This window comes from Euprymna scolopes, chromosome 29, assembly GCF_053919585.1.
Source record: "Euprymna scolopes isolate OS-2025 chromosome 29, ASM5391958v1, whole genome shotgun sequence".
In the NCBI taxonomy this organism is placed as follows: domain Eukaryota; kingdom Metazoa; phylum Mollusca; class Cephalopoda; order Sepiida; family Sepiolidae; genus Euprymna; species Euprymna scolopes.
Genome location: NC_136510.1, coordinates 79,747,850 through 79,773,842, shown reverse-complemented (window position 1 = coordinate 79,773,842; position 25,993 = coordinate 79,747,850). Strand labels below are relative to the sequence as shown.

The 25,993-nt window shown below is 33.4% G+C and overlaps 1 protein-coding gene across 5 annotated transcripts in view; it reads right to left on the bottom strand.

Moving 5' to 3' along the window:
• Positions 1 to 25,993, bottom strand: part of LOC145252742 (prestin-like) — a 402,460-nt gene that overhangs the window by 17,216 nt on the left and 359,251 nt on the right. For all 5 annotated transcript variants that reach the window (XM_080112612.1, XM_080112611.1, XM_080112613.1 and 2 more), the window contains 6 exons: positions 22,085 to 22,167; positions 15,158 to 15,305; positions 12,559 to 12,672; positions 8,325 to 8,402; positions 3,661 to 3,756; positions 964 to 1,070 (listed from right to left, as the gene is read on the bottom strand). In XM_080112612.1, the coding sequence (XP_079968738.1) occupies positions 964 to 1,070; positions 3,661 to 3,756; positions 8,325 to 8,402; positions 12,559 to 12,672; positions 15,158 to 15,305; positions 22,085 to 22,167 (626 nt within the window). The remainder of the gene's footprint in view (positions 1 to 963; positions 1,071 to 3,660; positions 3,757 to 8,324; positions 8,403 to 12,558; positions 12,673 to 15,157; positions 15,306 to 22,084; positions 22,168 to 25,993) is intronic.

The following is a 25,993-nucleotide window of genomic DNA, read 5'->3' as shown; positions in this document are numbered from 1 at the left end:
CATCTCTTCTGCGGGAAAGACGTTGCAGGGAAGAAAAAAGGGCATCACCTATTAGGTTTCAAAGCTGGTTTTGAACTCTATCAAGGTAGGATAAGGCACGCTGAGAAGCTCCTGCCCAGTTGTGGCAACAGTACTCTATTTTAGGGTGTACCTGGTTCGTATACAGATGGAGAATTGCATCGGCAGTGAGATACTTACTGGAGAGGTAGAGTAATCTAATCATTTTTCCAGTAATCTTGGCAACAGATTTGATGTACATGTTTCATCTCAGATCAGGAGTGAATGTCAGTCCCAAAAGCTTGTCAAGACATGGAACTTCCAAGACGAGAGCTATTTATTTCAATTAGCGACATGGTGGGGATCAGAGCTATTATGATGAAAGGAGAGAAGCTTAGTTTTCGATGCATTAAAATTAACCAACCACTTTTTTCCCTATTGCACCACGTTCTCAAGCTAAGAGAGGAAATCAGAAAGACCTTGGTCATTGTTGGCCTTTGAAGTGTCACCATCGATTTTTGTGTCGTCTGCATAAATGTCTACGAATGATTCAAGAATGTGATTTGGGAGATCATTGTTGAAGATCAGAAAGAGAGTTGAGCCCAAGGTGGAACCCTGAGAGACGCGAGCGTTAATACAATGAGTTTCTGATTTCTGCCTATCAACGACTGCTCTTATAAGCGTGTCAGAGAGAAAGGAGTTAATAACTGAGAGGACATTCCCAGCCATTCCATAGCTGACGATCTTCAGAAGTAGACCTTTATGCCACACTATCAAAAGCCTTTGACATGTCAAGAGCTATTGCTCTAGAGATTAAGCCCCCCCCCCCCAATGTTTTAAAGTTATTGAAAAATAGATTTAAATAAAAAGTTATTTTGCACCATGTGCAGATGTGCTAAAGGTCAGAGGGCACATGTCTGTCGAGTAAACAGCTTGAGATGATAATAACTAACAACTATGACTCACCTAGAAGAACGGGCAAGGACAGTCAGAAGAGAAAAGCCTACACCAACTCCAAGTCCATAGTCCACATCTAATAGTGCGGTACCAAGGAAGGCAACCAACCATACAGCCTAAAGAAAGATAGGACATTTTATAAGAATTTTCAAATGTTTATTTTCAGAAAACATGAAATCAATTAGAATTGTAAAAACTTCATTGACAAAAATATTTATTTTCCTGGTTCTGTGCTTGAACTTTTTCAAGAATTTAAGAACAGACCAAAAAAAAAAAAAAAATAAATAAATAAAAATAAATAAATAAAATAAAAAATTGTCTATCCATTTTTCACTTTCCTCATCCAATACATACTTAAAACTTATATACATTAAATCACTACTGTGAAAATTTAATATAGCCAAATATTATTTGGACTAAAAAGATCCTGTCCCCATCATAGTAAATGAACAGTTTTCAATCATAGCATTTGATTCAGATAGAGCGTGTCGGAGAGATAGATAAAGAGAGGATGGGAGGATAGGGAGATAGAGAGGATGGAGGATAGATAGAGAGATGAGGAAGATAGGTGGGAGAGGGAAGAGAGTCTCTAATAAAAAACAATAAATGCTTATTATCAATACTTGAAAATGAATCAGACATGAGAAAAACTTCTTTTTAAGTTAGCATTCATTTTTTATGATGCCATCTGTCTTTAAGTAAATGCATTCTTGGCACACATTATCCCTATTTACTTGCCTCCCCATAAGGGCAGAGTTGGGCACAAGGTGGGTTTTTAATGTGGGGAAAATGCAGCTCACCAAAAGGGGCACTCTGGATAGGAACAAAAATAAAAATTATCTCAGTCATGAAGGATCTCTCCTCCACTGTCCGAGGACAGAAAAAGTGAAGTGTAGCATCAGAACAGATACTACACTGTGATCTTGGCCAGAAGATCTTTAGCTTATACTTGACACACATTATCAACCAATGTAAAAATTAAGAAATGATATATTAAACAATACATATAGCAAATTTTGACCCAATGGGTCATGAGCGATCTGGTATGTAAATGTTTAAAAATCATATATCTTAATACACAGTAATATACTTATACATTTCTGATGAATGGATAAACCATGAAACAGTAGTAAAGTGTTCAGATAACTCAAATTTATTATTATATATTTACTATTATACTAAACCTGAGTTAATGATTTTTTCCCTATATAAGTTGATCACAAAATAGTTTATAAAATATTCTTTAGTGCTGGAAATGAGTTATGCTTGAACAATTATAATTGTTCTAATTAGCTGTAATTTGCAATTAACCCACTTAGCAATCTTTTACTAAGTATTTGTATATTACTTTCACCCTCTCACTATATGTGGTTTGACCCCCCTCCCCCTTCTTATTTTATATAATGTATCACTTTTGCTTCCATCACCCTTGTTATTTGTTAACTATTGAAAGTAATAAAATCAACTATAAAAGAAGATTGGAATAGTTCAGTATGAATAAAATCAACTATTACTGTAAGTGATAATGCAATTTAGCTTCTCCCCCTCTCTCTTGAGACGTTTTGTATGAAATTTCAGCTTTCTATGCCCATAGTCTTTGGAAACAAACTTTATTATCTAAATTAATAAATGTACAGAGTTACTTTAAATCAATAATATAGAATAATATTTTGAAATGCTCTCTATATAGTACAGACGAATGATCCAGAAGCAGTTCTTTGAATATCTCAGTTGCATAACTACTTTTAAACAATTCATAATAAATTAATATCTGGTGTTATTTATTAATAAATTTATTGTCCTATTGTCTCTCATATATATATATATATATATATATATATATGTATGGCATAATCGCGTTGACACACCTGTTCTCGTCAGATCACCGAAGTTAAGCAATGTTGAGCCTGGTTAGTACCAGATGGGTGACCATTTTGGAATTCTAGGCAGTGTATGTGCTCTCTGCTTACCTTGGCATTTGTTTCCAGTCGTCCTGTACTTCACTTGCCACTGGTATATAACAATGTCGTCTTAGGAGAGGTGTGGTTGGAGATTGAGCACCTCCTGACACAAAATTTCACGCGCAAGCAATCCTTCGTGGGTATCCATAGTCTGTCCAAGACTGAAGGAGCCCGCTTTTTTTTTTTTTTTTTTTTTTTTTTTTTTTTTTACTTATATATATATATATATATATATATATATATATATATATATATATATTAGTAATTTATTGAACTAACATTGCTCACTAATGAGAAAAGAAAAGGGTGGGAGAGGATGACTGGCTGTTAGCTCACTTACTCTCACTGTTAGTGACACCATATTTTTTTTTTATGATTCTGTAGACAAAATGTTTTGCATTTGTGTTCAAATGTTCTTTTCCAGCACTTTGAGGGTCTTATCTGATTTTCAACAACTTGCATCTGTTTCTAAAATGAAAGATAAAAAATTTACCCCCCCTCCCTACACACTATTGTTTAGGCAAATTAATTTCTTAATTTTGATTTCATTGCAATTTTATTTCAAATGTAAATAAATTTGTATCAACATTACCAAGAAATAAGAAACTTATGAATAAACTGTTTATTATTCAAAATTTCGGTTTCAAGTATTTCAAGTTATGAACTTTGCAAGGCCACATAGTAACTGTTTTAGATGATAAAGATCATTTTAAGATACAAGATCAATTTTATAGCAGATACTTACAAAGTCGATTTTAGAAATCCCCCACAGCCTTCGTAGTTCAGTGAACTGCTTGAACATTCCTTTCAAAGCTACAAAAATTATAGCTGCCAAAACACACTAAAAGAAAATAAAAACAAAATATAATCAATATTATTATTGTTATTATTGTTAAATGTTTTTGACTCCTAATGGGGGGGAGGTATAACACCAATGATTTCGACGATCATTTTTATAACCACAAGTTATAATAACCAACCAATGAAAAGCTTCCAAAGTTACTATAAAAATTGTTGAAGTTTGGATTCAATCAGTTCGTTGTCATGTCCGTCACGAACCTACATTTGATTCTTTGCCCCCATCTTTGTTACTGGGAATTACTTAACACTCAATATTGGAACTGCACTGAATCTTCGCCACCATCTTTGTTACTAGGAATTACTTAACACTCAAGATTGAAACTGCACTGAATCTTTGCCGCCATCTTTGTTCAACATAATGTCTCAACACTTAACAATTATTATTCCTTCGTTCAGTCTCTTTGGACATCTATTCTTTCAATCATTTTCTTCACAAAATCCAGAAATATTTTTCTTTTCGATACTTATACAAATAGAATATTTGTCTACCTGGCGATCAGTCACAATTTTCTTAAATGTTTGTAAAATTTTTCTCATTTTGAAATATCACAGGTCTTAACCACTTTTAAAAATGGAGAATATTTTTTTGGTTGTTTTACGGCAAGTTTTGCAAGAAAAAAACAAAAACATTAATGTTTGATGCATTTTAGGTCAGGAAGCCAGTATCTTCAGACAGCCTGATCTGACAGGACCAGAGAAAATATTGAATTAATAGTAAATAATAGATTCTCATAAAATAAAGCGAATGCCATGACCGAAAATCGAAACTGAAACCTTGAGGTTTTCAGTCTGAATTTCTAACAACTAACCTATTTGGACTTTCTTATAGAGCTTAAAATATTACCTTAATAAAATAATTATAAATTTGGCATGATGTTATAGATTTATAATTTACGTTATGTTTATGTGCATACCACCCAAGGGATAAGGAATTAGGATTAAGAATAATGTAATGCAAAGATAGGTTCTATGTGCATATAACAATAGTGAATTAAGTGAATCAATTTGCATTTATAGTTGTTGCTAACATCCTTTGTTTATGATAGCAGGTCTATTAATTCTAGTATTTTAAAAAAGAAAAATTGCAAAGATCATACACAATACAGGGATGTGCGGGGGGGGGGAGTGCTAGGGGGTGTCCAAGCACCTACTACTTTTACTCCTGTTTTAAAAGTGTCATGTTCAGAGGAACGTATTATAGACCTGTACCTGACTACTATATTTTTGCAGTTTTTTTTTTTCATTTGAACACCTGCCCTGAAAAAGTTCTCATGTCACTGATGCAATATTAATCTTTTTCTTTTGCGCTAATCCTGAGCTATGTCAGGGTCTGCAATGATGGAGTTTTGTCTTCACTTAATACAATCACAGGCTTGGTCTGAGTGAAGGCTTGTTTTAAAGAGATCTTTCTTAGAAGTGCATGCCTGTGGAACTCTCTTCCGTTTGCCTGTTTCCCACTTGATTACAACTTTGATGTCTTCAAGTTCAACATAAACAAATTCCTGATAAACCATCACCTTAAGTAAGACACTTTATCAAATCTCCAATACTAACGATTACTACGATACTATCCCATTGATTACTATACACGCAATAACCCTTATCCCCGAGTGGCTTCCGGGCCTTGATAAATGGTGACCACCATATTAAAAAAAAAAAAAAAAGATCATTGTGCTGGGCATCTGCTCATCTCATCGGCTTTCCTCTTGATCACTTCCCGACGACTTTTAATGTAAAAGCAATTTTGCAACTGTGTCACTTTTGGCCCCAGTCCAAACCATGTGATTCACCGTTCTTTCATCTTGCTCGTGATCGGTGCAATGCTATAACAACTTTAGATGTCATTAATGCAATATTTTTATACAGATAAAATTCTATTAAACATTTTATCCAATAATTCCCCAAATTTCCTTTATTTACCATTATACCATTTACATTTCATATTATATGTTGTTGAATTCTTCTATTAGCAAAGCAATCATGTTGGCTAATAGATTCCAATTTTGAAATCTACTTTTCCATTAAAGTTCCTGATGGAAGATATAATGCACCAAATAGTTATAAATTATTTCCCTTATTTTTAGACTTCTTCAATGTCATCACACCAGAGATAAGAAAGCATCTTCTTCATCTTTGCATGATGAACAACATACATGTGTTAACCTGGATATTAAAACTAAGTGCGACCCATTCCAGGACGATTCAGTACAATTAATACTTAGTAACTCTATGCAAAACATGTTTCAACTAATAATTAATCAATAATTCTATCTTGGACTTTTTTCTTTTTGTTTGTATAACATATAACTAGTGAAACCCGTGGAAATTCCACAGTTGTATCCTTTATCTTGTATTGCTGCTATGCTTATGGTGTCTATCTTCTAAAAGTTTATGACATATTTCCATTCTATAGACATCTGACATAAATGCTGACCCAATGATATTATTGTACCATCTTTGTCCAAGTTGAAACATACTTATATGGAGTATGGTGTCCAGGCCTTTGCTTCATATTTTATATATCATACCCAGGATCTGGAGAGAGTTTAAAAACTAGTTACTTGAATGGTGCTGGTTTATTGGATTTGCTTGAGGAAAGCTGACCGGAGGAGGGTCACTTTCTCAATCAGGATCCCTGAACCTTTGAATAAACTTCCAAGAAAGGTAGTAAATGTGCCAATAGCATAACAATTCAAAATGAATTCGGACAGATGCTGGAATACTGTATCCTCATCTGTTTGTAAATTTCTACCATCCTTTCCCAACATCGCAATCGAAGCCGACTAGTTTTATTTTTTGTCAAATAAATTCAACAGAATTATCCAAGCACTCTGGTTAATGTAATTTCAGTATATACCTGTTTATTGAGGTCTGTTTCCAGAACTTTTGTAAGAATTTGTGATATATTTCATTACATGGACATCCAGTACAATTGCAAATCTCACAATATTATTAATATACCATCTTTGGGCAGAACACATATTACACTTTTAGCTTAGACTGAAAGTCAAGAAAATGTATTTGTAGTTTCATGTTCAACATAACAGCAATATATGATGCAATGCAAAAGAAAGAAAAAAACAAAATGGATGGTACATGATAATGTATGTACAAATATGAAATTGCATTATATCATATACCTTAATTGCATCTTGTAATTAAATATTTATTATTCTGTATTGGAGTCCTTCTTTTGGTTACTTGCAATATTTCTGCATGATGTGAAAATATTATAAACAATTAGAAAAAACTACGTCCAAAACATTTTGGTCATTGTATTCTCCTTTTTTTTGGGGGGGGGGGGGTCATTCTGTTGTAATTTGTAACTCTCTTGAAATTTCAAACTGGATCATTTTTTAATCCAGACTGTTTTCCAAATATTTTGTAAAACATTTCTGTACGACACCTTATTTAAATATTTCTTTGTTTCATTTGTTTATACATTTTACTTAAAAAAATAAAAATATTTAATTTTTTTGTATTAAATCTCTTTACAAAACAAAATGTTTTGTAAATAAAATATTTTTTAATTAAAAATATCTGTATAAATAATAAAACATGTTTGTAAATAAAGCCATGTATTTTTTAGTCTATTTGTAAATTTTTTTTGTAAATAACCCCTCTCTTTTTATAAAAATATATGAAGACAAAGTTACACATTTGTGTGCGTGTGTATTTATATATAAAAAAGCAAATAGTTAATAAAACATGTTAAAAAACACTTTGAAAAAAGTTAAACATATTTAATTTGAAAAGAAAACACTAAATAAGTGGACTATCCACTTATTTAGTGTTTTCTTTTCAAATATATGTTTTTAACTATTTTTCAAAGTGTTTTTTAACATGTTTTATTAACTATTTGCTCTTATTATAAGCTCTATCTCCTATTTGGTTTTAGCAAGCTTCTACATTTGGTTGAGATTACTTTATAAATATTAATTCTTTAATATTTATAATATACTTTAGTTTTACCATCTTGGGTCAATTTGGTAAATTTAATTATAATATATATATATATATATATATATATATATATATATATATATATATATATACACATACATACACACATATACACACACAGATCATATTGTTTTGTTGATAAATTAACCAAAAGTAATAAAAAAAGACCAGGATTAAAACAAAATATGTCCTTTTAATTGTTATTCATTTTGGGGAGCCTCAAATCTATTTGATCCGGATCTTGTATCAGTTAATTTTTGTTTTCAAGTTCTCTCACCCAAGACTGAATTCTGAATCCCTAGTTAGAAGTAACTCTAGAATATCATCTAACCAATGCTTATATACACTTGGTCATACGTTGATTTATATTAGATATGTAAACGCATGAAACAAGGAATAAATGAGAGCAGTATGCCCAAATTGATTATAAAAGGAGATTAGTCAAAAATTATCAGAAGATTACCGAACACAACGAGACGAAAACAGGAGAGTGCATGGGCCAAAACAGTGAACATAACATTAATTATGAAACATTTTCTTTCTCTGTAAAAAGCAAAAAACATATGCTTAAAACTGTTAACTTACATTTGGTAGGGTTTCAAATAATGGTCCGACAACAAGCAGCACAACAAGAATCAGTATGCATGACACAATGCCTGTCACCTAAAGAAATGAAAAAAAATGAATATGAAAATTGGAAATTACAGGATAGACGTCCTGTTGATCATAATTTTGAAATTATAAAAGCGACAGCTTACGAAGGGAGCAAATCAAAGAAACACCTTTCCCAGATCAGAGAGAGAGAGAGAGAGATTTTCTGGTCATTGTTAGAAAACTATAAATGTATTTACCTTTTGCTTTTTAAATTCATATCAATAGTTCATCAAATATAAAATTATACATTCAGTGGTTCACAAACTTTAAAAGGTTGGTAATTGCTAGTTTATACAATTGCCTTAATGTACCCAAATGAATACCATGAACTTTTAAGGAATATTATTTAATAAAAATTAAGTGGCGGGGCACAATAGGGTAATTTGATGCTTTATATTTTATTTTTGTTTATTTTTTAAAACTTTGTGAAGAGTTAATTTTGGGACTATTTTAAACATTAGCCCACTTTTCTTCATAGAAAATGCAATTAACATTCTTTTATTAATTTTTTATTAATTTTTATTTCTTACGGACTATTATCCTCATCTTTTTCTTAGTTGTTGCATGACGTTTCGGCCAACTATTCCTCTGGCCTTCGTCAGGTGGTAACCGTGACGGGATAGGAACCACCTGACGAAGACCAGAGGAATAGTTGGCCGAAACGTCATGCAACAACTAAGAAAAAGATGAGGATAATAGTCCGCAATAGATAAAAATTAATAAAATAATACTCACCTGAACAATGAATTCCAATTAAATAACATTCTTTTAATGCAATGGAATTTAGGCAGTAAGGTGTTTTCTCAACAGGATGATTATCAGTGTTGGGAGGTGGGACAGAATGAATAAAATTTGGTGACTTGAGCACAGTTTATGACAAGTATTTGGCATTTTATTTGAAGATGCAGTCCCGCAGGGAAGCAATCCTGTGAAAACTGGTCTCACAAGTTGGGAGTTCTTGAAAATATGAAAATGTTCATGAAAATTTTTGTTGGTGTAACGAGGAAGATAAGTTATTTACAATATTGTGGTAGAAAACAAGTTCTTTTGCAAAAGTTTTACAAGGAGGATCCAGGCTTTGAAGACCAGTTTAGCACTTCTATAAAAATAATGATAGACCTAACCTGTGAGAAATAGGATGTAGACAAATGAGATACCCCCCTCTCTCTAGACTGCAAAGTAAATTTTGAATCCCGTCAAAGCTAAAGGGTGCTTTGAGCAGTACCTCCCTAGATATAGCAACGGTACTCCATCTTAGTACATATCTGACTCATATCACTGGGTGGATTCCTAACAGACATTATTTGTATGGAATACTGCTACACAGCCTTTATAAAATAAAACAAAAATTCATGCAATGGCATAATCTCATTAGATAACTGAAGTTAAGCAATGTTCAGCCTAGTCAGTACCAGACGGGTGACCATTTTGAAAAGTCCAAGCACTACATGTAGGAGGACGTTGACACCTCCTGCAAGGGTTGCAAAAACCTAACATCATCATCTGCCCTGACAGAGATATATATGTGACTGGGGACTGCTTGTAAATTTCATACTCCCATGGAACTTCCTCCTTTGTAAGAAGCCAGTTAAACTCGCATAGTGCCGTTTCCATGCCATGGCAGTTTGTAAAATATAAATTAAGATGTGTCCAATAAATCTGCAAATTAAGTGACAAAAATACTATTTCAAAGGTAAGCATAACAAGATTGACATGTGAAAGAGAGTGGCATTCCTAGTTCTTAAAAAGTGTGGAATAACAACAGGATTAGGGGGAGGTAAATATGAAACAAATGTGACAAGAAATAATAATTATACTACTACTATTACTAATATGAAGAAAGTTGATTGAAAGAAAAAAAAATAACAATCTATGTAGATAAAACAGTAGTACGTGTGTGTCTGTAAAAATATTTAATCAATAAACTTTGAAACTATTGGCCACATAACATTAAAATTAATAGGAAATAGTAATCATACACCAACGATGGTTTATAACGAGTAAAATCTTTGTTTGAATGGATGAATAACGTGTACAGAAGTAGGTAAGTTGAAATGCAAAATGTTTATTTCAACTTGCCGAAATTGTGTATGCGTGAAATAACAGCTAAAATTGGTTTAATTTTACAACTTTCTTATCAGGTTAACTCATGTGGTAGTGAACATGGCTGGAATGCTAAGTGAGAAAACGCAACTAGAACATGAAATGTTTTGGTTTGGATTTAAACTGATGGCACCCGAGTCATTTTTCTTTTAAACTTTTGAAATCAATAATATATATATATATATATATATATATATATATATATATATATATATATATATATACACACACACACTAGCAGGCTGCCCGGCACTGCCCAGTCGTAAAATATGCTTAAATATGATATTTTGATTAATGCATTATATTGAATCCAGTATATAGTAATGATTTACAAAGTTAAAAAATAATGACTACCGAAAATTGAAACAAAACGTTTAGCTTATGATTCACTTTTTCCTTTGACGTTAATGCCTGAGGTATGAAGACATGTTTGCTGCAAGGCTAAAAATTAAAACATGAACCAATAGCTACTACGTTATGCATGCATATTCGACCTTCACTGGGTGAATTTCATTTTTTTAAATTTTCACACTTTTGCACCGATTTTGCCTGGCTAAAAAACTTAAAAAAATAAAAAGATATAGTTTTGCATGGGTTTGAATACCCTATGTATTAAGTTTCGTGTCTGTAGACCAAAAAACTGACAGGAGTTTGGTAGGCAAAATTTTTTAAACAAACAAATATTATATATATGATGGACTCTCCGTCGATTTTCGACGTATGAGACTCCGACAATTGACCTGAAGGTCTAGAACTCAGCGTGTCGACATTCACTTAGACGTGAAAGAGGTTTGTGTTTACTATAATGTTTTTATGCAAATATTATGCAAGTATAAATCATGTAGAATATCTGCATGAATCTAATTACACGTAATAGTTAACTAAAGATGATCATCTCAAGAAAACCGAAAAACTAATAGGGAATTAATTAAAATGAATGTTTAAAAAAATATGCAAATTAGCAAGATATGACCCATATATAACAAAGTTGTATTTTCTTTTTAAATGAATAGAAAAGTTTTTTTTTAATATGAATATCAATACACACACAAAAAAGAACAAATTTATAAGAATATATATATATATATATATATATATATATATATTCAATAGAGAATTGGCTATGTAATAATAAATAAGAAATCTGCATGGATTAAAATATATTTTACGTCAGGGAAGGTCGGACACTCCCCTGCTAGTGATGAGAATAAAAGTGAGATGAATAAAAAAAACACAAGTAAGAATATTAAGAATTAAAAAATGAGTGAAAGTAGAAGAAGAAAAAGAAAAAAAAAAGAAAAAGAAGAAAAAATGAGAATAAGAAAAAAAAAAAAAAAAAAAAAAAAACTAGTAGGACCCCATGGAAATTCTGTAGCTGCCTTTTTCATTGACTTGTATAAAAAAATTTTTTGACCGGCTTGATTTGGTTTCAGATTCTTTTTTTTTTAATTTTGTAATGGGGTACTTAAAAGAGAGTGAAAGTAATTCTATAGAACTGATTGGATTTGAGATTAGCTCACCCACGTCATTAGACCAAGGCAAACATTTACATTTTTATTCCCTCTATTTTTATTCATTTATTTTTTTTATGGAAAGTAAAAAAAAATAAAATACTGTTTTTTTATGTAAATTACACCAGACAAGGCATGAAGCTGCTTAATCTAAGGAACCAAAAGAAAAAAAAATTGCCACTTTAAGGTCAAAAACTAATCAATAATAAATGTTATATGGGTAGATTCCAACCCAGATAACAGCAATTCTTCCCCTTTTGTCAAAAATATCACTCATGGAATGTGAAGACTAAAGGACATAAAGAAAATAAGAGTTATGTGGCTGTTGAAAGTGAATCCAACGTCTACTTTCTAGTTTCCAATAATATATTAATTTACAATTAAAAAAATCGTTATGTTGCTTTGGCCATAAAACAACTAATCAATTATTTTATGGTTTTCTCTGAAATTCAGAAATGATTACCAACTGCAACCTTACATTGAAGAGTATAAAATAGAGGTATATTAACATAATTGTGAGAGTAAAGTTGATGAACGAAGTTGATACGAACCTGAGTTTTGCCACCCGAATCTTCTTGAACCAAACTCCTGGAGAGAGAGACTGCACTACAGAAAGCAGAGAAGAAGGAACTGAAGATGTTGCAAAAAGCATAAGCAAGCAATTCCTACAACAAAGAAAAATTGCATTATACATATATAACTATATTTATATAAAGTTGTAGTTTCTGTGTGTCTGTTTGTTCACAGGCACTTTCTAGGGCTTTGAAAATAAACATTTTTAACCCATATATTAGAAACCTTTTCTTATTTTCTATCCAGAGTACTCACCCTCATCAGTGTGGCTATATAAACTTTTATTGGTTGCATGATTTGACCCCGCCCCGACTATTAACCGTAACAATTCACACCTTATGTTGATTCCTATATGGTTTTTATACTATCATATAGTTTAGGCTGTGCCAATATGGGAATGGGTATCTGTATTTGGTTAATGGAGTTCATTTGCATAGTTTTTTTTTGTTTTTTTTTTAAATTGTTTCAACTACATTTTTTTTACGCATTTATGAATTTATTCATATTTTTATTTATTTTATTTATCTACTACCAGGAAGACCAAATGTTCCTCGAGATTTAATGGGAAGCACTACATCCTTTTTCACTATGCTCATAACAGCACATTGTAATGGGAGCTCATGGCAAGGTTCTAATACAGGAGGGCTAGACAGTCACCCACCTTTTATATATATTCATCAAACAGTGCCCCCCTACTCTGAATGCCCATACTTGGAACATGAATGGATGCGAGACAGAAGTAACCCCATCCATTCTCATCGTCATATATGCATATCTTTCTCTACTTATGCCACCCACCATCTAAAATGCGAAGCAAATGGAAATAGAACACATTAGGAGAAATCAAGTTTGGCAGGAATCAATGTATGTGGATGGAAGATGACCAAAGAAATTCATTCAAACATTTGCTAGCCACCTGTCAAGATGTAAAAAGCCGTCTTGTTAACAGTGCGATGATATAAACCACAGTGGTTAAAAATAGAAATTGCAGTGTGCTCAGATTTAACTCATGGAGAGATAACTGCTCGGAAATGAGCGAGGAAGCTTACAGATTTCCCTATGTTGCAGAAAAGGGTAGACCTCCAAAATGGAAACTATGCTTTTTGGGGATTGAACCCTGTTATGTAATAAAAGCATTTTATATACATAAACCCTTAATTGTTGTGTTCCGTCATTTTTGATGATTGTGTTTCATTTGGTTATTCTATAACCATATTGATCTGAACCAGAGATAATATGTCATACAGGCAGTAACACCTCACGGCTGACATCTTTGACTTACTTGTTTCATCAAATACTTTTGTATACAAAATCCGATCTCGCACTTTGCTAATCTCTACCCTTTGATGAGAAGGAAAGTATTTCTTCGAAACTCTGTGGATTAAGGACTATCCACTTATCAAGTGTTTCCTTTTCAGATTAAATATGTTTTTAACTCTTTTTCAAAGTGTTTTTTAACATGTTTTATTAACTGTTTGCTCATATATATATATATATATATATATATATATATACACTTTTAGTTTTTATGTAAATCCTCTAATTTTTCTTTTTATAGCAAACATGAACATGGACATTAGCATTTATTTATATATAGAAGACTAGTGGAGGGGGGGGGGAGGGACTTTGCCCCAGCGTAAAATATGCTTAAATATTTTAATAAGTCCAGATTTTGTATATATTATTATTATTATTAGAGTCGTAATTTCAAAAGTAAAAAAAAAAAAAAGTATTTAAATGCTATCAGCTAGAATCGAAACCAAAAATGCAGCACTCCAAGCTGGTGACATTACCGCTGTACCAACGTAACATACATATAAACCAATTAAAAATAAACTAGGATGAATGTACAAAATATATATATATTATTCCTTATTGGAATTTTTATTTTTTAGATGAGCATTGTATGTTTATTTTATTTTATTTCGGACTATTAGTCTCATCTTATCTTTTTTTTTTTTTATTTTTTTATTTTTTTTTTTTTTGTTGTGCACCAATAAAAAAAAAAAAAATAATAAAAAAAAAAAAAAAAGATAAGATGAGACTAATAGTGCGAAATAAAATAAAATAAACAATGTACAAAATGTTTGACAAATTTTTTTTCAATTTCGACACGTTTTTGACCCCGTAAAAAACAATTTTGACTAGCTAAAGACCCATAAAAGAATGGCCTGTAAAAAATCGAATCATTTGAGGCCCCTAGTGCCGCTCTGCAACTTTTAGTTTCGGAGGAGATAGAGTTTGAAGATATGGAGACAGACAGACATATAGCTGTTTATATATTAGATTATTTATTTACTGTTTATTTACATTTAGTTATGATTTATTTAAAAATAACAAAAAAACAAAAAATTTTCAGTTTTAATTTTTTTTTCTTTTGACTAATTGTTTTTTTTAAAGTAGTTTAGTAGAAACTTATTTTTATGTCTACATTTAGATATAAGTTTTGAGCATTTGTATAGGAAACTTCTTTTTGTATTTCATAAGAAGTCTCCATACTAGAACTTTCAAAATGTAAATTAAACGTAAATTTAGCACGGATTCCATGGAATGAAAGAGTTAAAAGTTATCATTTACCTGATTTGGGTCAATGTCATAATCATGTTTCTTTGCAAGGATCTTACACATGGACACATTAATGGCAAACGCGACGATAGCTATTGCTATTGCATCAGTGACAACATCGCTTAGAAGATTAAAAGCTGGTGGGGAAGGCATCGGAATCCTGAAAAAGCAAAAAAATTTTTTTATATTTTTCAAGTATACAAAATAAAATGTAAATAAGCATTTACTTATAAAAATCAAACTCATTTTTTAGTTACAAAACCTTTAATCTAATAATAATAATAAATGAGAATGTGTGTGTGTGTGTGACAATTCACAACCTATATACTCAACAAATTTTTGATCTACAGACTTGAAATTTCATATATAGGGTTTTCAGACGTACAGAAAACTTTTTAATCGGTTTTCATACAGAAAAAAACAGTTGCTAAAGGGTCAAAATTTAAAAAATTGGTACTGGAGGGGGGGGGGGTCATAGGAATTTTATCTGTTTATCAACCGTTCACATGACAAATTCCTAATGTTAAGAATAAGTAGGTTTGAAAACACTTTTTAAATATTGTGTCAAGCTAGCTTAATGATTATCGTATTTGACTCAGTGTCTTTAGGTTTTGGTTTCGATCTAAGCTCGAGTAGTTATTTTTTTTATTTACACGAAGTGGACTGTTTAGAAAAAACATACTCGAATACACATGTCTCAGTTTCTGTAGGAATTAAAATATAATATTTATGCATATTTTATGATCAGGCAATGCCGAGCGGTTTGCTAGTAATATACTAAAGTCGAGTTAATCAACATTTGCATCCCCAAGACTTTTTTCTTATGTGTTTTAATCACAGAATACATGTTAAAATATTCCTGTTTTGGGATTTTTTTATTTTAATTGTTTTAACTAGTCATAATCTGCAATATTGTTTCTTACTAAGTTTTTATTTATCACTCACACTATATAATGTTTAAAAATCTTGCTTTTATTTTATATGAAATCTATCACTCTTGCTTCAGTTTCTCTTTCAGTCAAAATTAGTAATGAAAGGAGAGTATAAAAATATTGGTATAGTACATTATAAACAAAAAGGAATATCATCACAGCAGAACCACTATTTAACACGGGAAGAAAGGGAGAGAGGGGTAAAGAGGGAGAGAGGGGTAGAGAGAGAGAGAGGGGTAGAGAGAGAGAGAGGGGTAGAGAGAGAGAGAGGGGTAGAGAGAGAGAGAGAGGTAGAGAGAGAGAGAGAGGTAGAGAGAGAGAGAGAGGTAGAGAGAGAGAGAGAGGGGTAGAGAGAGAGAGAGAGGGGTAGAGAGAGAGGGGGGGTAGAGAGAGAGGGGGGTAGAGAGGGGTAGAGAGAGAGAGAGGGGTAGAGAGAGAGGGGGGTAGAGAGGGGGGGGTAGAGAGAGAGAGAGAGGGGTAGAGAGAGAGAGAGAGGGGTAGAGAGAGAGAGAGAGGGGTAGAGAGAGAGAGAGAGGGGTAGAGAGAAAGAGGGGTAGAGAGAGAGAGAAAGAGGGGTAAAGAGAGAGAGAAAGAGGGGTAAAGAGAGAGAGAAAGAGGGGTAAAGAGAGAGAGAAAGAGGGGTAAAGAGAGAGAGAAAGAGGGGTAAAGAGAGAGAGAAAGAGGGGTAAAGAGAGAGAGAAAGAGGGGTAAAGAGAGAGAGAAAGAGGGGTAAAGAGAGAGAGAAAGAGGGGTAAAGAGAGAGAGAGAGGGGTAAAGAGAGAGAGAGAGGGGTAAAGAGAGAGAGAGAGGGGTAAAGAGAGAGAGAGAGAGGGGTAAAGAGAGAGAGAGAGAGGGGTAAAGAGAGAGAGAGGGGTAAAGAGAGAGAGAGAGAGGGGTAAAGAGAGAGAGAGAGGGGTAAAGAGAGAGAGAGAGAGAGGGGTAAAGAGAGAGAGAGAGGGGTAAAGAGAGAGAGAGAGAGAGAGGGGTAAAGAGAGAGAGAGAGAGGGGTAAAGAGAGAGAGAAAGAGGGGTAAAGAGAGAGAGAAAGAGGGGTAAAGAGAGAGAGAAAGAGGGGTAAAGAGAGAGAGAGAGAAAGAGGGGTAAAGAGAGAGAGAGAGAAAGAGGGGTAAAGAGAGAGAGAGAGAAAGAGGGGTAAAGAGAGAGAGAGAGAAAGAGGGGTAAAGAGAGAGAGAGAGAAAGAGGGGTAAAGAGAGAGAGAGAGAAAGAGGGGTAAAGAGAGAGAGAGAGAAAGAGGGGTAAAGAGAGAGAGAGAGAAAGAGGGGTAAAGAGAGAGAGAGAGAAAGAGGGGTAAAGAGAGAGAGAGAGAAAGAGGGGTAAAGAGAGATAGAGAGAAAGAGGGGTAAAGAGAGAGAGAGAGAAAGAGGGGTAAAGAGAGAGAGAGAGAAGAGGGGTAAAGAGAGAGAGAGAGAGAAAGAGGGGTAAAGAGAGAGAGAGAAAGAGGGGTAAAGAGAGAGAGAGAGAGAAAGAGGGTAAAGAGAGAGAGAGAGAGAGAGAAAGAGGGGTAAAGAGAGAGAGAGAGAGAGAGAAAGAGGGGTAAAGAGAGAGAGAGAGAGAGAGAGAAAGAGGGGTAAAGAGAGAGAGAGAGAGAGAGAGAGAGAGAGAAAGAGGGGTAAAGAGAGAGAGACACACACAGGGGTAAAGAAAGAGACACACACAGGGGTAAAGAGAGAGACACACACAGGGGTAAAGAGAGAGACACACACAGGGGTAAAGAGAGAGACACACACAGGGGTAAAGAGAGAGACACACACAGGGGTAAAGAGAGAGACACACACAGGGGTAAAGAGAGAGACACACACAGGGGTAAAGAGAGAGACACACACAGGGGTAAAGAGAGAGACACACACAGGGGTAAAGAGAGAGACACACACAGGGGTAAAGAGAGAGACACACACAGGGGTAAAGAGAGAGACACACACAGGGGTAAAGAGAGAGACACACACAGGGGTAAAGAGAGAGACACACACAGGGGTAAAGAGAGAGACACACACAGGGGTAAAGAGAGAGACACACACAGGGGTAAAGAGAGAGACACACACAGGGGTAAAGAGAGAGACACACACAGGGGTAAAGAGAGAGAGAGAGGGGTAAAGACAGAGAGAGAGAGGGGTAAAGACAGAGAGAGAGGGGTAAAGACAGAGAGAGAGAGATGGGGAGGGGAAGAAACTAATGTTGGATTTGTCTTTATTTTTTAATATTTAACCGACACTTCAAATTCAGTTTTTCTTGATTCAAACAATCTTCTGAACTTAACAGGTGACAGTTTTTCCTAATGACCTACAATATTGTACTTTTCTCTAACTCTCGTGTCCAAAAATAGTTGTCTTTCTCGATTCAAATTATCAGCATTTTAATAATCATAGTCTTGAGAAACAGTAACTCACATAAGCTGTCTCTCTGCCTAAAGCATAATAAATAAACTGCATAGTTTAATTATAAATGTCTTTGAATTATTCAATATCAAAAGCCAATGATTTGATTGTATGAAGAATTGCTACCAGATATACCTATAAGAGTTCTTCATGCTAAACTTAGCACAATTCTGTCTAATACTTGTATAAACTGTTTATTATTATTAGTAGTAGTAGTAGTAGTATCAGCAGCAATACTATTTTACCACCTTCTATGACGCACGTAGCTTGTCAAGGATCCTTTGTGCTAAATTTATCTATCAAGTAATTTTGGAGCCTGTAAGTGAGAAACGGACAAAATACTTAATTACAAAGTTGTACAGTGAAAATCCGATTAGAAGTTCTTTTGGCATGTTTGTTGGTCATACTGATCAGGACATTGTCTCGTGGATGATTTCAATCATGGAGGAGCTTCTCTATTTGTGACAGAATTGTTATGACTGCCAATGATAAAAGACAAAGAGATCCTAGGAATTAGACATTTTTAATTCTCTAGTCATCCCCTCTTTACAACACTGCCTGCCATGTTAAAACCTCTCGTCAAATTCTGGTTAAAAGTACCCAGTTACCCTCTTACAGCTTTTTGTTTACACAACACTCATTCATTTTTAGCTCACTTTTGACAGGTGCTTTAGAGCTGTCTGGGTGGGTCGGGCCAGAAGGAACTGACACTGTAATAATCATCATATATTAGGTTGACAAAAAGGTTCCTGCGGAATTTTTAATTCTGATTTCAAATAAGCTTTTGTTATAATACCTTTACTTTATATATCATTTTAAAGAGGGTTTTTTTTTTTTCTATCTAACTGTTTAAAACAATCATGTCTTTTCAAAACATTGAATACAAGATGGAAAAAAGCAAATTCACAGAATTTTCTTATTTCAATTCAAGCTAGGCCAAAAAGCTGTTGAATCAGCTCGGGATATCAATGTACTACTACTGAATGCACATCACAACGGTGGTTTAAGAAATTTTGTAGTGGTAATGAGAGTCTTCCAGATGATGAGCATAGTGGTCGCCCATCAGATGTTGACAATCAATTAAGAGCCTTAGTCGAAGCCAATCCACACACAACTGTTCGAGAACTTGTTTCTGAATAAGACGTAATGTGTACAATAATTTCCAACCACTTGAAAGGGATTTGAAAGACAAAAAAAATCTTTGTCTCACAAATTGAACAACAACCAAAAGAAATACTGTTACAGTCATCTCTTCTTTTATGCAAAAAGAACAACCCGTTTCTCTATTGGGTTGTGACTTGCAATGAAAAGTGTTTTCTTTACGACAACCGACAATGCTCAGCTCAGTGATTAAATGCTGACGAAGCTCCATGACACTTCCCAACGCCAGAGTGATACTAAAAGAAGGTCATGCTGACTGTTTGATTGTCTGCAACCGGTCTCATCCATTACAGTTTTTTTTTTAATGCAAGTGAAACCATTATGGCGGTGAAGTACTGTTAACAAATGGATGAAATGCATCAAAAACTTTGACAACAACATCCAGCATTAGTCAACAAAAAAAAAAAAAAACCCAATTCTCCTCCACACCAATGCCTGACCGCACGTTGCTAAACCAACTCTGCAGAAGTTGGATGAATGTGCCTATGAGATAGTTTCGTAGACACATTCATCCGCCATACTCTCCAGACCTCTCCCCTACCGACTACCACTTCTTCAAGCATCTTGACAACTTTCTGTGTAAGAAATGCTTAAAAAATCTAAGCGATAATAAAAACGGCCTCAGTGACTTCATCGCCACCAGAACACAAGATTTTTACGTTACTGGAACAAATACACTTGTTTTGTGTTGGCAAAAGTGTGTTGATTCTGATGGGGCTTATTTCAAGCAATAAATTTTTGTTTGAGCCGAGATATATATTCATCTGAATTTAAAAGTTAAAAACTGTAAGAACTTTCTTGTCGACCTGATAGAAAGAAAATTGGTGCTTCTATAGTATTAGTCACAATTGAAAATTGTATTTCAAGTAAAGACACTCTTATGTACTTATGTATCATGCTGAAATAAGGATTCACAACAAAAATTAGAAAAAAAATTATTGAGTAGAAGATCGCCTAGATAGAACATTGAGGGGGGGGCATGCTTGACCATTTGTAAAATACGCTTAAATATATTTTAATTCATTCAGATTTCATATTTAATTCTACAGAGCCAATTCTCCATTGAATATTATATTGTACCTAATGTATAATACTGATTTCAGAAGACTTGGATGCTATCAGCTAGAATTGAAACCAAAACATTTAGCGTTCCAGCAGTGTTCCATATGGTGTGAGTTATCAACAGATAGATAAGAAAAATTTAACATTAAATCACTTCAAACTATGAATGAATTTGTGCATGCGAAAAAGAAATATTCCGGTAAGTTGAAATGAAAAGTTTGCATTTCAACTTGCTGACATATTTCTGTATGCGTTATTCATCCATTCACACAAAGATTTTATTTGTTATAAACCATTCTTGGTATATGATTACTATTTCCTGTTAATTTTAACGATATGTGACCAATAGTTTAAGAGTTTATCGATTAAATATTTTCACACACTACTGTTTTATTTATATAGATAAGAGACAGATGTTTCAGAGCTATCTAGGTTGGTTGGGGTAAAAGGAACCTGCACTGTAGCAATCATATAGAAAGAAAATTAGTGCTTCTTTAGTATTAAAAATAAACATTGATCTTATATTTTTTTGATCTGTCATTCATGTATCAGAGTGTAGACACATGTATAGCAGCTGTACGTAAATGACCAAGCCATGTTCGAGATGACGTCACAGCTAGGAAAAAAGAAAAATGATTACAGAAAAGACTGTGTGCGTAGATCAATGATCACGTTAGAGACATGTTGATGACGTCACAGTCGAGATATGAAGTCACGTGTGGCCAGAAAAGGAGGAATAAAGGTCTTTTGTTAAAACCTGAAACAACGAGTTGAATTTCTTTCCACTTCCTTTCTAATGTTCCTTGTGATGGAGCCTACATGTTTGGTCCTGTTATAGCGATCAAAAGGGGAAATAACTAATAAAGAAAGTAAGAGTTATCGCCCTTTATAGATCCTTAGAAAGACTGGAGAGTTCTATGAGGAATCGTGGACAATATGGCTGCTTCGCTTGACACATAAATATTGTCTGTAAATAATTGATGTTTCTGCCATGAATAAATTGTATTTAACTTAAAATGAGTTTATCTACTTATTACTTCAATATTCTATAATTCCAACATACCATTTTTTCGGACACATAACGGTCCATGATTACGTTACATTGATAACAGTGGAAGTACTAAAAGTAAAGCAGGGGAGATAAGTCATTCTTTTATTTAAGCAAGTAAAACTGAACAACGTAATATGCTAAAACTGCAATTTACAATAAAATTGACTTTTTACTTGTAATTAATAATTTATTCATTTTTAATTTTTTAATGATTATACTTATTTTTCATGACACAGAATTGCACTAAAATTTTTCCACTTGAAATATGATTTTTCGATTGAGATTAATACTATAAAAGCACCAGAAAATTTATTAAAAGAAAATTTATACTTATTTCTTACCCAGTGGCAATTTTTCCAACAATGCGGACATTGTGCTTCTTATTAAGTTGAAGATAGTATGAGATCAATGTTCCGAGGACAACCTGGAAAAAAATCATTTTTTTTAGATACAAGTAAGCAGTATTTTATATACACCCAATATAAAAACGGTTCAATATAGGTTAAAAATGGTTCAATATATGTCTCAAAAGAATATAATAATGAAGAATGAATTGTACAATGATTGCACTGTGAAATTTGTATAAAATAATGTTAAGACAATTTTATGTTTGTATGTACTTTATCTTCTACCCCCTTTTCTAAAAGATGGAACTGCCCAAGTGCTGCAGATATAATGTCAAATGTCAAACTAATTTAAATACTCTTTTTTAGCCTAAGATCAAAGATGGTACAATAGTTAAGTTTGAGCATGTGTTCCCTGCTTGACTATGGTGCATGCTGTTCCTTGTCCTGTCGAACTCCAGACCCTTTAAAGTAAGCCTTTTGAGTAGATAAGTGAATGCCCCCCACACACACACACACGCCTGATAGAAAGCTCCAAGATGCACACTCCACATTTTTTCTTTTCACCCCTGGTCTCCCCCAAATTGTATTCATCTTAGAATATCATCTATATTTTCTTTTCCCATCTAGATTTCAGCTCCACTTAGAGATCAACTTGTTTTTTTTTTCGATTCCCATCAAGCCAGAAAACATTTAGAAAGGGCTTGGAGGGTCTTACCAACATCTATTTGTACTTTTTGTTTTTTTTCTCTCACCTCCATGCCAATGAAATTATTTCAATAAAAACAATTTATGGTCATATTTATTTTACATAAAAAAAAAAAAAAAAAAAAAAAAAAAAAAAAAAACGATTTAGGAATCTTAAGTAGGTTGATCCCTAGAGTGAATGTAGTATTATAGCGAGTGAAGATTCTAGCTCGGAAAATGATAGACATATATACAGCACAGTGACAAGGATGACCATACACCCCAGTCCAACACTTGAATAGCCTAGTGCCTAATTTATTTTTGGATTTTTCAGAAATAAATAAAAATTTCAAAGATGGTACAATAATATTATGGGTCTCTGCTTGTGCCCGACATCCATAGAATGGTAATATGTTACATGCTTATCAATATATAACAGATGACGATACAATTGTGGAATTTCCACAGGTCTCTCTAGTTTGTATAAATAAGGTAAACTTCTGATTGAATATTTATAGACTCTTATACATGCCAAATTTCTAAATATAGTTAAAATTTATTGGACATTAAGATTTTTGTTTCTTAGAAGCGCTGGTTGAGTTTGAATAAAATAAAATATGTATTATATACGTTTGAAGCCAAAACAACGCATTATTACAAACTAAACAGACATTTATTTACGGTAGTTTTTAAAATCTCGGAACGCACTGTTCCAAGATTTTAAAAAACTATGGTAAAAACAACTATGGTAAAAACAACAAACGGACTTCTACTTGCTGATTCTCTGCTCCAACAACAACATGGCAAAAAAAAAAAAAAAAAGAAAGACATACTGAAGATGAAGCTTTGCCTCGAAATATGTTTATGAATTTCAATATAAATTTCAAACAAAATAAATGTTTAGTTTGTAATAATGCGTTGTTTTGGCTTGAAACGTATATAATACGTATTTTATTTTATTTTATTGGACATTAATTGGATATATACTTGTTGAAATTCCAAGCCCCCTACTTACTCCCATTCAAGGAGAAGGGTTAATGAGATGGATGCATATTAAATTAAATGATGAAAAATATTATAAAAGGATTGAAAATGATGAATAGAATAAAGAAAGTTTGATTATTTATGACAAGTATGTATTGATATTGTAATTAAAGATGCCCATGTTGTAGACTGCAAGGAAGAAGCCTGGTTATAATGTGTTTCACATACAGGAAGTTCTTGAAAAGAACTGCACACATTGCATCGGTGACATCTCGTAACATGTGAGTGTGTGAAAAGTATCAGTAGCAACAAAGTATGACCAGCATGCAAAGAAATTAGCAGCAGCAGCAGAAAATCGCACATATGCAAATTCGGAAATGTGCGCGAGAAGAGGAAGGAAAGAAAAAGCAGAAAAAATGCAACACATGCTCAGGAGGGAGTCAAAGTGGGCACCGAAGAGAATGGACATGTAAAGACGCACGTGAGAAAAGGCTGGCATATGGTTGACATGAGTTGAGAGAAAGAAAGAAAGAAAGACGACAACTAAGGAAATGGGCATGTGAAGTTACAGACAAGAATTGACTGATTGTGCCCGGCGTGCAGTGGGAAGAAGGGGAAACGCGTGCTAGACTAAAATGAGCATGTGGCAGCAAGAGACTTCTTTTTTTCTTTTTAAGTGGTGCCGAAAATAACGAAAATTGATGCATTGTAATGCACACAGCAAATCGTTCGAACATGGGGGGGGGAACATTATTTAATCCACAAGGTAGTTTCCTTTCATTCCCTCAGCCATGCTCGGGTAGAAATCGTAAGTAATTCGTGATTCTATTCTTAATATCAGTCATTGTAATGCATCAATTTTTTAAATGAAAATTTCATCAATTTTTTAAATGAAAATATTGATGCATGGATAAGATTTTACAGCATCTTTTAGATTTTTCATATTGTAATGTTGCCGTTACAAACAAACAAAACCAAGAAATAAATAAAAATCTGGGTCAGCATTTTTTTTCTTTCTCAACAAAAATTTTTATTACCGTTATTTTCGGCACCACTTAAAAAGAAAAAAAAAAGTCTCTTGCTGCCACATGCTCATTTTAGTCTAGCACGCGTTTCCCCTTCTTCCCACTGCACGCTGGGCACAATCAGTCAATTCTTGTCTGTAACTTCACACGCCCATTTCCTTAGTCGTCGTCTTTCTTTCTTTCTTTCTCTCAACTCATGTCAACCATATGCCAGCCTTTTCTCACGTGCGTCTTTACATGTCCATTCTCTTCGGTGCCCACTTTGACTCCCTCCTGAGCATGTGTTGCATTTTTTCTGCTTTTTCTTTCCTTCCTCTTCTCGCGCACATTTCCGAATTTGCATATGTGCGATTTTCTGCTGCTGCTGCTAATTTCTTTGCATGCTGGTCATACTTTGCTGCTACTGATACTTTTCACACACTCACATGTTATGAGATGTCACCGATGCAATGTGTGCAGCTATCGGCATTTCTGCAATATTATATTTGGAGATGGAAGAGCATATACTTAACATCTCACGAAACGCATTGTGGTGAATTTAAAAAAAAAAAAAAAAAAAAAACCCCAAAAAAATTCAATTCAAAGAAAACACTTGAGCCAGATTATTTTGTTCTCTTCAGTAACAACAAAAATGTTTGCTCTTATCATACGCAACAGCAATTCCTTCATTTTTTTTTCACAAATTACAAAACGCACACAAACGATAAGGTAACCAAAAACAAAAGTCGCTCAAGCAAAAATTCTGTCTTCTTTTATTTTGTTATTTGAAACTTCCAACAGTGTCTAAAATCATCATAATCATTGCATAATTGTCATTGCCTTATATCTAAATGGTTCTAGGTTCACGTGTCTGCGCTTCCTTACAGCAAGCACATACTGTCTCTTTGCACTATTACCACAAATGAAGACTAAATAAAAACAAATTCAATTTAACGATAAAATTCAAAGTTATGTTTATCCAAGAAACACAGAAATGATTTGCACACTATTATTAATTGACCACTTATTGAGATCAATTAAATGCAATAGTGTCATGTTCTAAAAGGAACCTTTTAAACATCCTATTAAAAAAAATCATTTAATCATGGAATTAAATCCACCACAATGCATTTCCATTTCTTTGTAAACATGTCAGCTATTTTAATCTTTTTTTAATAGTTAAAATATTTAAAAAAAAATAAAATAAAATGACCTAACACCCCGTTCCTAG